This window comes from Cydia amplana, chromosome 18 (assembly GCF_948474715.1).
Source record: "Cydia amplana chromosome 18, ilCydAmpl1.1, whole genome shotgun sequence".
Classification (NCBI taxonomy): domain Eukaryota; kingdom Metazoa; phylum Arthropoda; class Insecta; order Lepidoptera; family Tortricidae; genus Cydia; species Cydia amplana.
Genome location: NC_086086.1, coordinates 14,990,991 through 15,005,176, shown reverse-complemented (window position 1 = coordinate 15,005,176; position 14,186 = coordinate 14,990,991). Strand labels below are relative to the sequence as shown.

The following is a 14,186-nucleotide window of genomic DNA, read 5'->3' as shown; positions in this document are numbered from 1 at the left end:
AACGAGGCGCCGGACGCTCCGGCCGGCCCGCACCCGGCCCGGTCTAGCGTGAGTCATCTTTTGCTCGTAACCGATAGAAACTTTTGTTGAGCGAAATTTGACGAGAACTTCGTGAGTTAGAATAATTTAATATTCTATATTCCGCTTAACAATGTTAATTTGTTAGCATCGAACAATTTCCCATCGGTGCCCGGTTTTCCGGATATAATCCGGCCTTGCTCTACTACCCCATATATCTGGAATCCCCTATGGATTGAATACCGAGCAGGGATGTTGCAGATGCAGATTTTTTGACATCCGCGGACGCGGATGCGGATATTTAAAGGCTCACATCGGATGTCAAGATTTGGTACCTACTTAGAAAACGTCAAATATTACATTTTTTGTATTTTTTTATTTAAAAATAACGAAACGTTTAGTATTTGAACAAGAATATAGGTGCGTTATATTTTATAAACAGTAACTTGGCCGACTTTTCTGGATCTAGACGATTTCGTTATAGGTAATGACGAGATTACCTAGCACTTACACCGCCGCTAAGACGTTCCTGTAGGTACCGACTTGTTCGACATCCGCATCCGCATAAGCTCCGCATCGATTTTATGCGGATGCGGATGCAGATGCGATGTTGAAAATAATGCGGAAGTTCCGCGGTTGCGGATGCGGATGTTCGCAACATCCCTTACCGAGTTATCACAATTTCGAGTTTAATAGGTACGCTGATATAATGTCAGTATTACCTAGGTAATATGGTTACAGTACATACCAATACTCAGAACGGCTTTGCTAGCGCTGTAAGGGTACGAAAAATAATATAATAAAAATAAATAAATATTAGGGGACATCTTACACGGATCAACCTAGCCCCAAACTAAGCAAAGCTTGTACTATGGGTGGGCGACGATATACATACTTATAATATAGATAAATACATACTTATATACATAGAAAACACCCATGACTCAAGAAGAAATATTTGTGTTCATCACACAAATAAATGCCCTTACCGGGATTCGAACCCAGGACCATCGGCTTCACAGGCAGGGTCACTGCCCACTAGGCCAGACCGGTCATCAATAAAATAATAACAAATACTTAATATCAAAGTTTTTGTATTTACTCGTTTAATAATAGCGGTTGCGACACTTTCGACACGTACAGCAATGTCTCATTAACGCTGGCATGGGGAATTTGAAGGGGTGTTCCTCATTTCGCGCTCATTATTCTTTATATACCTACGCCATTGTGCGCGGAATGTGTGTCAGCCTTTATTAAGCAAGCTGCTAATATATACGTACTTATTAATACAGGGTGGCCAAATAAGAGGTATACACTTTATTTTTGAAATTTTATTCTATAAAACATAAAAAATATTAAGTATTCCTTGTTAAATATAATATGTAGGGTCAGCAATTACACATGGAAAATAATGTCAGACAAATGTCCACCTCTAGCGGCATGGCAGATGCGAACCCTTTTCATCGCGTTTTTCATCACTTTTTCACACATTTCTGGCGTTATCTCAGCGACAGTGTTTCGAATATTTTGTTTTAATTGCTGAAAGTTCGTTGGCCTATTAGCATAGACACGTCCCTTTAGATAGCCCCACAGAAAAATGTTAAATCAGGCGATCTTGGGGGCCAGTCAGTCAATGTCACCGTTTCTCGAAATTAATCGACCGGGAAACGTTATTTTTAATGTTTCTATTGTTTTTAATGATTAAAACACGTTGTTCCGTCGTAAAACGCTCCATAATAAATTTGCCGTATCTACACAAACTAATTTTCATGCAATAACTGTCATATTTACCGCCAAAATAAAATGGCGGCAAAAAAAAGTTGTATACCTCTAAGTTCGCCACCCTGTACAACCAGGAAACATGTCTTGTGTTTTGTTCGTTCTGTTATATCTGAGGGCATCATCAGAGACCGGCATTCTCATGGTGGATTTGGTGAAGGTTTTAAATTAAATTTCAATTGTTTATCTTAAAAAAATGAAAAATATCGTACTTGGAAAGTTAAATGCTCTAGTGCAGAAACGTATCACTTTCTGCACACGTTTAAGAACAACAATGACCCTCTTTCAGAGCATGAAAATGAAGTGTATTATGCATGCTAATTTTCGATGTACTTTATATTATTCGATGTACTGTAAACCCTATCGGCAGATAAAGTCCATCGAAAATTTTACGCAATATTTTACGCGTTTTTAATACTTATTACAGATTTTGGAGTTTGTTTTTTAGCGGAAGGTGCTGGGCCTAAAATACGGCGTTGCGTGAACAATTTTCACCCAAAACCAGTGACAATTGACATTTCGAAGACCTCATGCTACATTAGCGCCTCTAGTGACAATTTTCCGCGGTTTTCACATTTCAGTCGATTAAGCTTGCTTTTTACCGAGTTGGTTTTTGTATTTATTTACGCGCGTCGTTATAGGCGAAGCCCCGCAAGTGGGTGTAAACAGTCTGTATTGTGTCCTGAAATAGATGTCACTGTTGCTATGGCATCACCACCACCAGCACTAAAAATAGCGGATACAACAACACGGCAAAAGTATCAGGTCTATAACCGCGAAAATCGAAGTTCGCAAATTGCGGGCATTTTTCTCTGTCACTCTAATTACGCCTTCATTGGAGTAAAAGAGAAAGATCCCCGCAATTTGCGAATTTCGGTTTTCGCGGTAGCCCCGCTGAATGTGTTACACTATCTGTTAACTCTGTCATTTCATGTGATGTAGCATGTGATCTTGAATAAAATGTTCTATGTCTATGTCTATATTTTCATTTTCATTTAATTTTCATTTTCATTTCATATAATAATACAATGTGTTAGGAAGCGCTGGTGGCCTAGCGGTAAGAGCGTGCGACTTGCAATCCGGAGGTCGCGGGTTCGAACCCCGGCTCGTACCAATGAGTTTTTCGGAACTTATGTACGAAATATCATTTGATATTTAAGTACCAGTCGCTTTTCGGTGAAGGAAAACATCGTGAGGAAACCGGACTAATCCCAATACGGGCCTAGTTTACCCCCTGGGTGGGAAGGTCAGATGGCAGTCGCTTTCGTAAAACTAGTGCCCACGCCAATTACTGGGATTAGTTGCCAAGCGGACCCCAGGCTCCCATGAGCCGTGGCAAAATGCCGGGACAACGCGAGGAAGATGATAATAATACAATGTGTTAGGGCACGCGTCATCCTCTCTGGCGTCCCAAAAATTTTATTACCAGAGGATTTAGTAGTTTGTACAGTCACCTGCAATAATATGTTACTCTTCGAAATCCGTAAAAATATGTGACACGCTCTTATGGCTCTACAAATAAGATCGTGTCATATATTTTTGCAGCCTTCACCGTGTAACATTGCACATTGCATTGCAGTGTAACGTGTTGCATTGCATTGCATTGCATTGTGTATTATTGCAGGTGACTGTACTTAGTTGAAAAACAATACTAACTTTGACGCTTTACCTTGGGTTACGGCTTTCTTTCATTCAATTAAAAAACTTCCATTAGGTATGAAAAAAAAACCTCATCAGCAGTAACACCCTTCATTAGGCGAAACGCACACGGATACAGCCATTAAAATTATCAACCGTACAATCTCTGTCCACCATCTTTGATGAATCGTGTGAGAATCTGAAAACTAACTTAAATTTGCAGTCACCAAAATCGCTACTCTCTTACAAAGGCGTCAAATTAATATGGAATTATGTTAGTTCTCATTTTGCTCACTAGCTAAAACAAGTTGGTAGCGCTGTACATTACACGGGCATTTTGTCTAGTTAAATATTAATCAAGCCTTGCGTGAGAATAGATATTTTACTATTTTGAGCCATAAGCGCTTGTTATAGGGTTTACTTTTCAATGAAAGCAATTAAAATAGCTCATAACTGGTTGGAAACATTTAAATGTAACTAGCCACATGGGGTGAATAATTTAAAATACATATTTGTAGCTGTCTGAATTAATTTATCAGAACATTTTTCGCTGGTTTCATAACTAGTATAATATTGTATTTGCCAGTAATAAAACGTACCTTAAAGTTTGCAATAGATACGTAGATGGGAGAAAACTGATGTTTTGCGTAATAAAGCTACTTCTAAACAAAAGAGAGTAAATTTTGTACTCTTATACCTGCTGAAAACCTCGAGATTTTTTCCATTTGTGTATCTATTGATTTACATATATTTCTTTGTCTCCAGCTTCAACAAGCTACTCCTCCAGAAGGAAGAGCTTGAACAGAAGCAGCTCCACCTGCTGCAGGTGGTTGAGAGCGAGAGGACATCACGGTGGCAGTACGCTCAGCAGTGCGACGAATTGAGCAGTGAAGTCAAAAAGCTTAGAACTGAGGTATGTTTACCTACACCTACTTTTCACACCTCTTTTTTTACTTTTTTTTGTACACCTACTTTTTCGACTATTTCACTGTTTCCGCTACCCAAAGGTTGTCCTGTTGTCTGCCTCTACATTTAATCAATTGTTCTTTTCTTTTGTATCTTTTTACTGAGGTGTGAAAATAAAGAGTATTCTACCTATCTATCTATGTTGAGGTTAGGTTAGAGATTGAGAGCGAGAGGACATTTCGGTGGCAGTACCCTCAACAGTGCGATGAATTGAGCAGTGAAGTCAAAAAGCTTAGGACTGAGGAAGGTTGAGCTTAGCTTTACAAATGCAGGAGCAATTTCACCTGCTAGTCGTTGAGGGAGAGAGGACATCACGGTGGCAGTACGCTCAATAGTGCGATGAATTAAGCAGCGAGGTCAAAAAGATGACAACTGAGGTATGTTGAGATTAGGTCCACAAATATAGGTACTTGCTGCAGGGAGAGGGTCTCGCGGTGGCAGATTCCTGAACAGTGCGACGAATTAAGCAGCGAAGTCAAAATGCTGAGGACTGAGATAATTTGAGCTTACCTTTACAAATCACTATGACTCTGGTCAAGATCTATTCCTTCACCGAAACTAAAAATGTCCAGGAACTTATGAGAAATTTATGAAATGAGTTAAGTACCTACTTTATATTAGTGTATAAGCTCTTATTGTATAATCCACTAAAAGTTCTGTCTCTCGTATAGTTTGTCGCGTAATTGTATAATCACTACATAGTATAAAATAAAGTCGCTGTCTGTCTGTCCCTATGTATGCTTAAATCTTTAAAACTACGCAAAATATTTTGATGCGGTTTTTTTAATAGATACAGTGATTCAAGAGGAAGGTTTATGTATAATTTATTAACCCGTGCGAAGCCGGGGCGGGTCGCTACTATAAGTTTTGTTTATCAACAGCTATGCACGTTCAAGAAGGAGCACGATCAGCCGACACGCACGGAATCAGCTACCACCTCCCCCAGTCACTCGCCAGACATCGACCCAGCAGAACTGCGCAAGATTAAGAAAGTCCAGGTATCAACCTAATTCGAGTGTGGAAGTGTTTTTATAAACGTCAAATATCTATGAAAGTATGAGTTTCTTACTTTTGGCACTTTTGGACTTCATTTCTGAGAGGAGTTAAAATGTTACAACGTACCTATTTCAAAAAGACATGGTTTTAGCAGGGTATTTTAATAAATACCTAGAGGTCGCAATATTTTTATTGGTTTTAGAAAGAAGCAAACGATCTTAAATGAAATAAGGTGTATTCAGTTCAGATCATTCCGAATCACTCCCGAATGTCAGGTAAGTAATTCAAAAAATCGGTTCTGATGTAATGGATTAAAGATTCTAATAAACTATTCTCAGTATTACCTACTAGTGCTCGCAAGTGATATGAACGACGACGAAGAGCAGAGACGAAAATTAGCCGAGGAAAGTGACTCTTACTCTCCTCAGAAAACTCTTTTTCATCGCTCTTTTTTGTAGCAATTATATCAAAAAACAGAAAAATATCTAAAAACAAATTTTCAGAGCTTCTTCCGGGGATGGCTGTGCCGTCGCCGATGGAAGCAGATCGTCGACCAGTACATCAAGAGCCCTCACGCCGAAAGCATGCGCAAGCGAAACAGGTACATCAACGTTGGTTTCCTTGCTATTGCTTCCATAACTAATCAATACAACTGATGGCAAAGATGAGGAATAAAGAAAACAAAGATGACTTTGGTTATTTTTATTGCTTACAGCTTGGTCTTCAAAATGGTTGAAGCAGAGGAAGAATATCTTGAACAAATGGAAATATTGGTAAGCGGATTAAATGGTTCAAAATGTGTTTCACGTTGTATCATAATCATAATCATAATTATGTTGTACTTTTCCACGAAGATTTTACAGATTAGCCTTAGTTAATATACCACCACATACCACCATAGGTAGGTATTTGATTTGATATTTCATTACTTGGCTTTAGAATATCCCAAGCCTAAAAATCAGCTTACTGACACTTTCAAGCTTCAGCAATATTTTTAAAACAAGTCTAAAGTAGTGGTATGTATTACATAAGCGATATTTTGTTGGAATGTTCTATTTGATCTAATTTGAAGGGATGTTTACAAAAACAACATAACTGCTTAGAGCGGATGACACTTTTTTAAGAACATCGTTAATCGTTTCAGGTGTCAACCAGTGTAGTCAGTTATGTTGATTTTGTAAACATCCCTTCAATTATTCTCGATATCCTACAGGTAACCTGCTTCCTCCGTCCTTTCAAAATGGCGGCCAGTTCCAAAAAACCCCCCTGCACCCACGAGGACGTCAATTCCATTTTCCTGAACAGCGAGACGGTTCTCTTCCTCCACCAGATCTTCTTCAAGGGTCTCACGTCTCGCATGGAGTCTTGGCCAACGCTCGTATTAGGTGAGATGCCATGGATTTTTGATGCATGCGTACCTGTCTGTCATCTACGCAACAAATTGAAACGAAAGAGTTGTTACGCAAGGAATTCTAGATGTTCAGCAGATTTTTAAAATGTAAAAAATTGTTTCTAAAGCAGGCTTAATTTGTATAGCAGCAATTACTTTAACTGACTTCACAAGAAATCGGGAATTCTCAATTTTCAATAAGATGTTGGAGTATATATAGGGAAGGTGACTGTCTTTTCGTATGAAGTCTAGAAGAGGGCTAAGTATCTACAATTTTTAGCGATTCGGCCCTTCCTATTAAACATTGAAGCAGTCACGTTGCGTAGAAGATGGACATTTGCGAAAAGATAATACTGAAAATGGAGAGTCATAAATTAATGATTTAAATGATCAAGTTCATAATATCGAAATTTTATTTATGTACTTATTTCTACATTCGAAAAATCTCTGTATAAGTATAATCTTTATCTCCAACCGCATGATTTAAAATTGTTTTTCCATGGCTAACTTATAAAAGTAACTTTAATAATCAAATAAATCAAAGAAAAACCAAATTTAACGACCCTATACTACCAATTGCTGTTCAATGAGTCTGATGCTGATGGAAAACCAATTTCGATTAATAGTGAAACTTGCAAAAGCATGACCAATCCTTCAATGGAAATGGTGTATCATCAAAGAACCAAGTAACTGATGTTTACTTTTGGTGTTTAGCAAATACTGCTATTAATTAGGTACAAACCTAATAAAGAAAAATAAAGTTCAGGTCCACCAATGCGCTGTCAAAATTAATCCTAGGATTTTGATCCTAAAACACAATAACACAATTCTTTTGCATTTGATGCAATATAAAGTTTGTTGTGTATTTATTTATCTTAAACATAATATTGAACCCACGAAGCAGGGGACGGTATATGACGTTTTCGATTTAGACCTCACTTTGTGCAATCAATTTGTTCAATGAATGATTAATAACTGCATTAAATTATACGCAAATCTGTTCACGAAGAAGCCGTGTACCGGCTCTTCACGCCATATTTTTTTTTATTTCCTGTAATTCTCTACAAATCGACACTAAAAGTGTCCAAAAATCAAAATATGGAGTTCCGTTTGAGCAAGACGCATTACAGTTTTGTCTTTGACAGTAATTGAGTTGTTGTGGGATTTTGAAGGCTAGATAACTAAACTACCAGATTATTATCTACTTATATTTTTACTCACAAATACAACACAGAAATTCAATCCCAAATGTAAACTTTCGTATAATTTCCATACATTGACGACATCACTCAAAACTCTTCTTCGAGTCAGATGGCCGTTGGCCTTGCATCGAAGCAGACGTGTACATCGTCATAGCTCGTTTTTGACATTAATAAAGACATTTAATCATATACGCATACGAAAATGTATACCAGTAGATAAATTGTATTTCATAAAATAGGGTAAATAAATATAATCACGTCGAGCTCCAGTCAAATTTTAAATGTGAGTTGTTGTTATTTACGGGTCGTAACGGTCGAAAACAGCAGTAAATTATCCTAAAACAATACGATTACAATCGAATTTAAGTAACTTGTTCCTTCAAAACCCGCTTAAAATGAAAAAAGTTTAAAGACTCGTTTTACTGATTGGGATTGATTTTCATTATGCTGGTATCAATTTTGCGTCATTATAAAAATGTATATGACTTCTGTACGTCAATGACTTTTGATGTCAATTAATTGTAATCTTGTATTTATGTTAGAGAATATTATATGTTCATTTAAATATTACTCATCTATTAATACGAAGCGTAATTCGTTTAATACCTAAAGACTTGCAGTGTCTACACCTACTTTGTTGACGTTCGTTCCGTCTATGTATGCGATTACGTAACGTGCTGTTCTGATAATCTTCAAGAATCAAGATAATTAATAACGGCAAGACCAGCATTTAGTACCAGCGAGTTTTGCGGATTTGGAGACCGAGATGAAGCTTACAGGCCAATATCGCTGCGGCCTGGCCTGCTTATTGTTATGTGTATAAATCGAATGTTATATTAATTTACTATAAAAAACAATGTTTTATTTCAATGACATTCTGTGCGTAGAGGTATGTATGTTTCGGTGATTATAAGAATTATGTCCACACAATAATCGTGCAAAGCAGAGACTGCATTATTTCTTTACGGTATAAGCGGTAAGGAAAAACTCATTGGTATCCTGGCTCGTACCAATGAGTTTTTCGGAACTTATGTACGAAATATCATTTGATATTTACCACTAGCTTTTCGGTGAAGGAGGAAACATCGTGAGGAAACCAGCATACTCGTAGTGCATACATTTGCGAAGAAATTCAAAGCTGTGTGTGAAGTCCCCAATCCGCATTGGGCTAGCGTTGAGATTATTGTCTATACATGGTGGTCCAAACCGTGACGTCCAAAAATCGTGGGCTATCATAATGTACCCCATATGTATGTTAGCCGATTTTTCGTAGTTTTCAAGTTATGATTTTTTAAGATTTTAACTTTTCCTATGTAGGTAATATTCTCCGACCGTCCTTAGTCTGGGACCGGTCTGAAAACCAGCGCCGGGCACCTAGGCCCGGCACACGCTGAGACTGGAACCCTGTGCCTAATACAAAGATCTTCTCACTTTTGTTTTGTATATGATAACAACTGTTTTATTTTATTATGTAAGTAATTCTAACTCTATTTTATGTTCATGTATGTGGCAATAAACAATTCTTATTCTTATTCTATTCTTATTCTTATTCCTATGAAATTCCGGGGATCCCATACAGAGTGGCTGAAAAATAACTGCATTCCGTTGCCAGGGAGGTGTTGGGATTATACTGAGCAACTTTTATTATGGGACCAACCCCGAAATCGCGAAAAAAAAATTGGCTTTTTATACATTTTGGCTAGTCCATTTTCTATGGAAGGGTAATTTTTTTTCGCGGTTTCGGGGTTGGCCCCATTGTAAAAGTTGCTCAGTATAATCCCAAAACCTCCCTGGCAACGGAAATGCAGTTATTTTTTAGCCACTCTGTATGGGAACCCCGGAATTTCATATGAAAAGTTAAAAGTAAAAAAAAATCATAACTCGATAACTACGAAAAATCGGCTAACATACATGGGGTATATTCTGATAGCCCACGACGTGAGGAATCTAAAAAAAAATTTTTGGACGTCAAGGTTTGGACCACCCTGTATATAGGCTGAATTATTATTATTATTTATAGGCGGTACGGTACCGTTATTATTTATCAATACCGCTTCGTTTTGAAGGTACTATACCTGTTGAAATATAAAGTACGGTACCGGTATAAAATTGCAGCAGGTACAACAATTTTTTATAGGTGTACAGTCAGCTGCAGAGAAAAGGTACCACCCCTGCATACAATCTTCTATGCAGGGGTGACCTGCAGCTGACTGTACCTAAACCATCACTGACCGAGCGTAGGCGAAGGTCTCCGTTTCAGCTTGGGCAAAAATACTTTCGTTTGTTCGAATGTTCTCCTTTGCATATCACATTTCTCAAATATCTCGAGAAAATTTGTAAGCAGGTTCGGTAGTTGGATATAATTACTCGGTTTCTTTTTTTTTATAAGTTCTAATAGGCAGAGATTGGCATAAAGGACTTAAGTGACAGTAGGGTCTGTGGTACTTAAGACCATTGTGATTATTCGTAGTGTTCGACCGAAGATTCGGTTTCGGTTTCGGCCATAAAATCATGTTTCGGCCGTAGTTTCGGTTTCGGCCAAAAAACGGCCGAATCTTTCGGCCTGGCCGAAACATACGAAATAGTACTTCGTATTATGAAACTAAACTATGTGACAAAGACCAAAAGTTGGCGAGCAAGTAGGACAACAATATTTATATATACAGAAATTTGTGTTTCGGTCGGACACTAATTATTAGGTACTTACTGATTACGCTGCGCCGCGTGGAACGTGAGGTGCGTTGGGGTAAGTACATACAAATCATTCAAGAAAAAAATCCCTTTTAAGATCACTCGTGTGTCTGCCCCTAATAGACTAATTCAATTGAAATTTGGTACACATTTTTCACATATGACAAAGAGTCGGTGATCCAAAGATGGACTAGTAACGTAAATAAATAAACTTTTAACTTTGCGGCCATTTTTTTGTATCGTGTGATATATCAGATATTAAATTGTAAGATATTTACTAATAATAAGCATTGGTCACGTAAATTATTTTTAGTCTTTTTTTGCAAGTATGAATGATATAGAACATTATTTCAATTATTTTTAAAATTAAGCCTATCCAAAGGCGACTTGGAAGATGTGTCATGGGGATCTATATTCGTTGGGTGAAAAACAAGTTTTTTTGTCTAATTATCGTTTAAAACACAATCGATCGGCAATAACGCGGGCACATAAAACAAAAAACTTCTTTTTTCACTCATAAAACTCCTTAAACCTAATAAGAGCTAAACAAAAACAAGTGCGAGTCGGACTCGCATTCTAAGGGTTCCGTATATTAAGTCCGTCTCACGCTTGACTGCACATTTCTTATAGATTTTCCTGACATATATAGGTAAAGAACTACTTTGTGTATTTTTTTCAAAATTTTAGATCCAGTTGTTTCGGAGAAAGTGGGCGGAGAATGATCATTTTTTGCCTATTTTCATGAATAACTGCTGAACTATTAATCCTAAAATTATAAAAAAAGTTATGTTTGAGATTCTTACAATGAGCTCTTTTATTTGATATGTAACACTATATAGTTTAAAAAACATATTTTTTAATTTTTTCATTTACCCCCCCCCCAAAATGGCTACCGTATTTCAAATTCTCTAAAATACATTTTATTTACGTTACACGTCCATCTTTGGGTCACAAATTTACATTTGTGTGCCAAATTTACATATGTGTGCCAAATTTCAACTGAATTGGTCCAGTAGTTTCGGAAAAAATAGACTGTGACAGACGGACGGACAGACAGACAGACGCACGAAGAATTATATGTATATGCACTTATCCCAACGCACCTCTCGTTCTACGCTGCGCGGGGTTCATTGCCGCTCCTACCGCCGTAAGTGTAAGTACAACTACATCATCAAGGCTACGATCGAAGATAATCAGTTCAGCACTGAAATAATAGCGGTGGAATGCCAGTATAATATTTAATTATTTATTTTAATTTTATAAATTTAATAGCAAAATAAATAGCGAATATAGGATACTCGTACAAGTAAATCTGTAAAGATCTTAGGGGTACATCAGCCGACATATATTATTAAATTTTATTTTGTCGGCCTTAATTAAATTTCCACCCTGCCGAAACTTTATTTATTTAAATTTTTAATTGAATTGATTTTTCGCCTTATGAATAACCGTATAGAGTAGTAAATAACATTTTACATCTGACTTAATGACATCTGGGTTTATTCGGTTTAACTTTACAAAACGCATATCTCGACAAAGCCATAATATGCAGAAAATAGTTAACAATCAAATGAATTAAATTAGAATTTAAATACGTCACGTGTGACATGAACAGACAAGGAGAGCAAGATTTAATGTATTGTTTCTCTTTCTTCTTTCAATGGAACGTTTTTACAGTTTCTGTTCCTCAAAAGAGGTCAGTGGTTAACACTAAACTCAAAACGCAATCTTAAAAAAACTTGATGGGTCAATGACCTGTCCCAGTAAAGTGAGGTAGTGTGCGTGAAGTGCGCTTGTGTGTGAAATGGGGTAAATTGACAGAATCTGAAAATTTACCCACCTCTACCGTCACCTTTAAGTGTCACCAGAAATTAGAACATAGTGGCTAGCTGTTGTCTAATAAAGTTAGGTTAGTGTTTTAACGTTTAATTTCCTCTGCAAGATCAAGATCTACAATTTTGTTCAGAGCACTGTGTGGATATTTAAGTCGTTTTACAGTAAAAGTACATATAATATACGAGGTGTAGTCGTGTATACTCGTATACCTCATGTTTAGGTGCTACAAGATATACATACGCGACTGTACTTATTACTGTGAGCAACTTTTGTTATGTTAGAGCAACAATTAGCAACAAAAGTTTAGGTGATCTTAAATTCGACAATTGTATGAGACAAGGATATTTTTTGTGATTTCAGAGTTACTTCTATTGTAAAAGTTGATCATAACAATGAGTATAATCACGAACATATACCTTGTATCACCTAAAAAAATACAACCAGTATACTTAATAACATAACCATTTGCAAACATTATTGCAATAGTAGTTGTCATATAACTATATGTGTAGCTGTTTGTTCAAGTGACAGCCTTAACAGTATTTAGATGGCGTGACTTTATATTAGTTGTAGAAAGTAATAGTTTACATAATTATATATACGCGTAGTTATAGCGTTTTAATTGGACTCCATAATAACTTTCAGGTACATTTGTTTGATTTTAATATTTACCTTGGCATTAATAAACGTGTTTTTTTTGTTTAGGTATGTCTATTATTATTAATCATAATCATATATTGTAGGTAGCATATCAATTTATTTTCAATAAAAAATTCATATATGCGTAGAAAAAATTATTTTGCTGCGTAGAATGTAGAAATTGTAGAATAACTAGTCAGTAAGGTATTATGTGTACGAAAATGCATATAATATATATCTTAGAGCTTAGAGTAGGTAGGTAGATTATACGACATAGATAATAGAGTAGGTAGCGCAGCATGGCGAAGCTGACAAGCCCTTAAAATATACATAAATCAAAGACCTAATAGTAAATTTTGAATTGTTCATCTAAATGTGTCCCAATGTCCCATTGAAGTAAAATCTTGAATCCACAGTGAATGCCAATGTAGTTAAAGCGTCCTTAGTACAGATGTTAAATCGATTCCATTGTCTATACCCGAAAAATGGCGGTTCCGCAAAATTACCATTTTAAAACTATAACCTTGCATACCTAACTCCCTAGTGTATTTTTTCTGTCAGTGTAAAGTGGTTGCGTCTTTAGTTCAAATAGCATCCTTTGTCGTTCATAATGACCCTTCCTTACTTAACCTGAATGCAATGCATAGGTTAATGAAACCGCCATTATTTATTTTTTATCTTGGTCGCCATAAGCAATCTACAGTGATATTCATGTCTCGTACATTTTATCAGAATACATACTTCACAGATGTGTTCTTTGGACACAAAGTGTTTCTATACCAATCTAAATAAACAATACTTAAAAAATGTACATTTTCTCAAGCATTTCATGCTTGTGAACGTATGTATTTTATCTACATACTGTTTATTTCCACACGTCTGGGTAAAACAATATCAAAAAAGTCCTTGACGTGTCAACTCCATTAAAAACTAATATGAAATCCAAGAAAAATCTCATGTTATTGTCACTATATATGTAACAGCTAGAGAAGAACATAATGTAAATTGATCTGAACAATATAATGTAGGCG

At 36.5% G+C, this 14,186-nt stretch overlaps 1 protein-coding gene across 1 annotated transcript in view; it reads left to right on the top strand.

Moving 5' to 3' along the window:
* The window catches only part of LOC134656628 (ras-specific guanine nucleotide-releasing factor 2-like), a 76,363-nt gene that overhangs the window by 46,304 nt on the left and 15,873 nt on the right, over positions 1–14,186 (top strand). Inside the window, exons 6-10 of the mRNA XM_063512184.1 lie at positions 4,201–4,348; positions 5,283–5,399; positions 5,901–5,998; positions 6,113–6,170; positions 6,611–6,782. Of these exons, the coding sequence (XP_063368254.1) occupies positions 4,201–4,348; positions 5,283–5,399; positions 5,901–5,998; positions 6,113–6,170; positions 6,611–6,782 (593 nt within the window). The remainder of the gene's footprint in view (positions 1–4,200; positions 4,349–5,282; positions 5,400–5,900; positions 5,999–6,112; positions 6,171–6,610; positions 6,783–14,186) is intronic.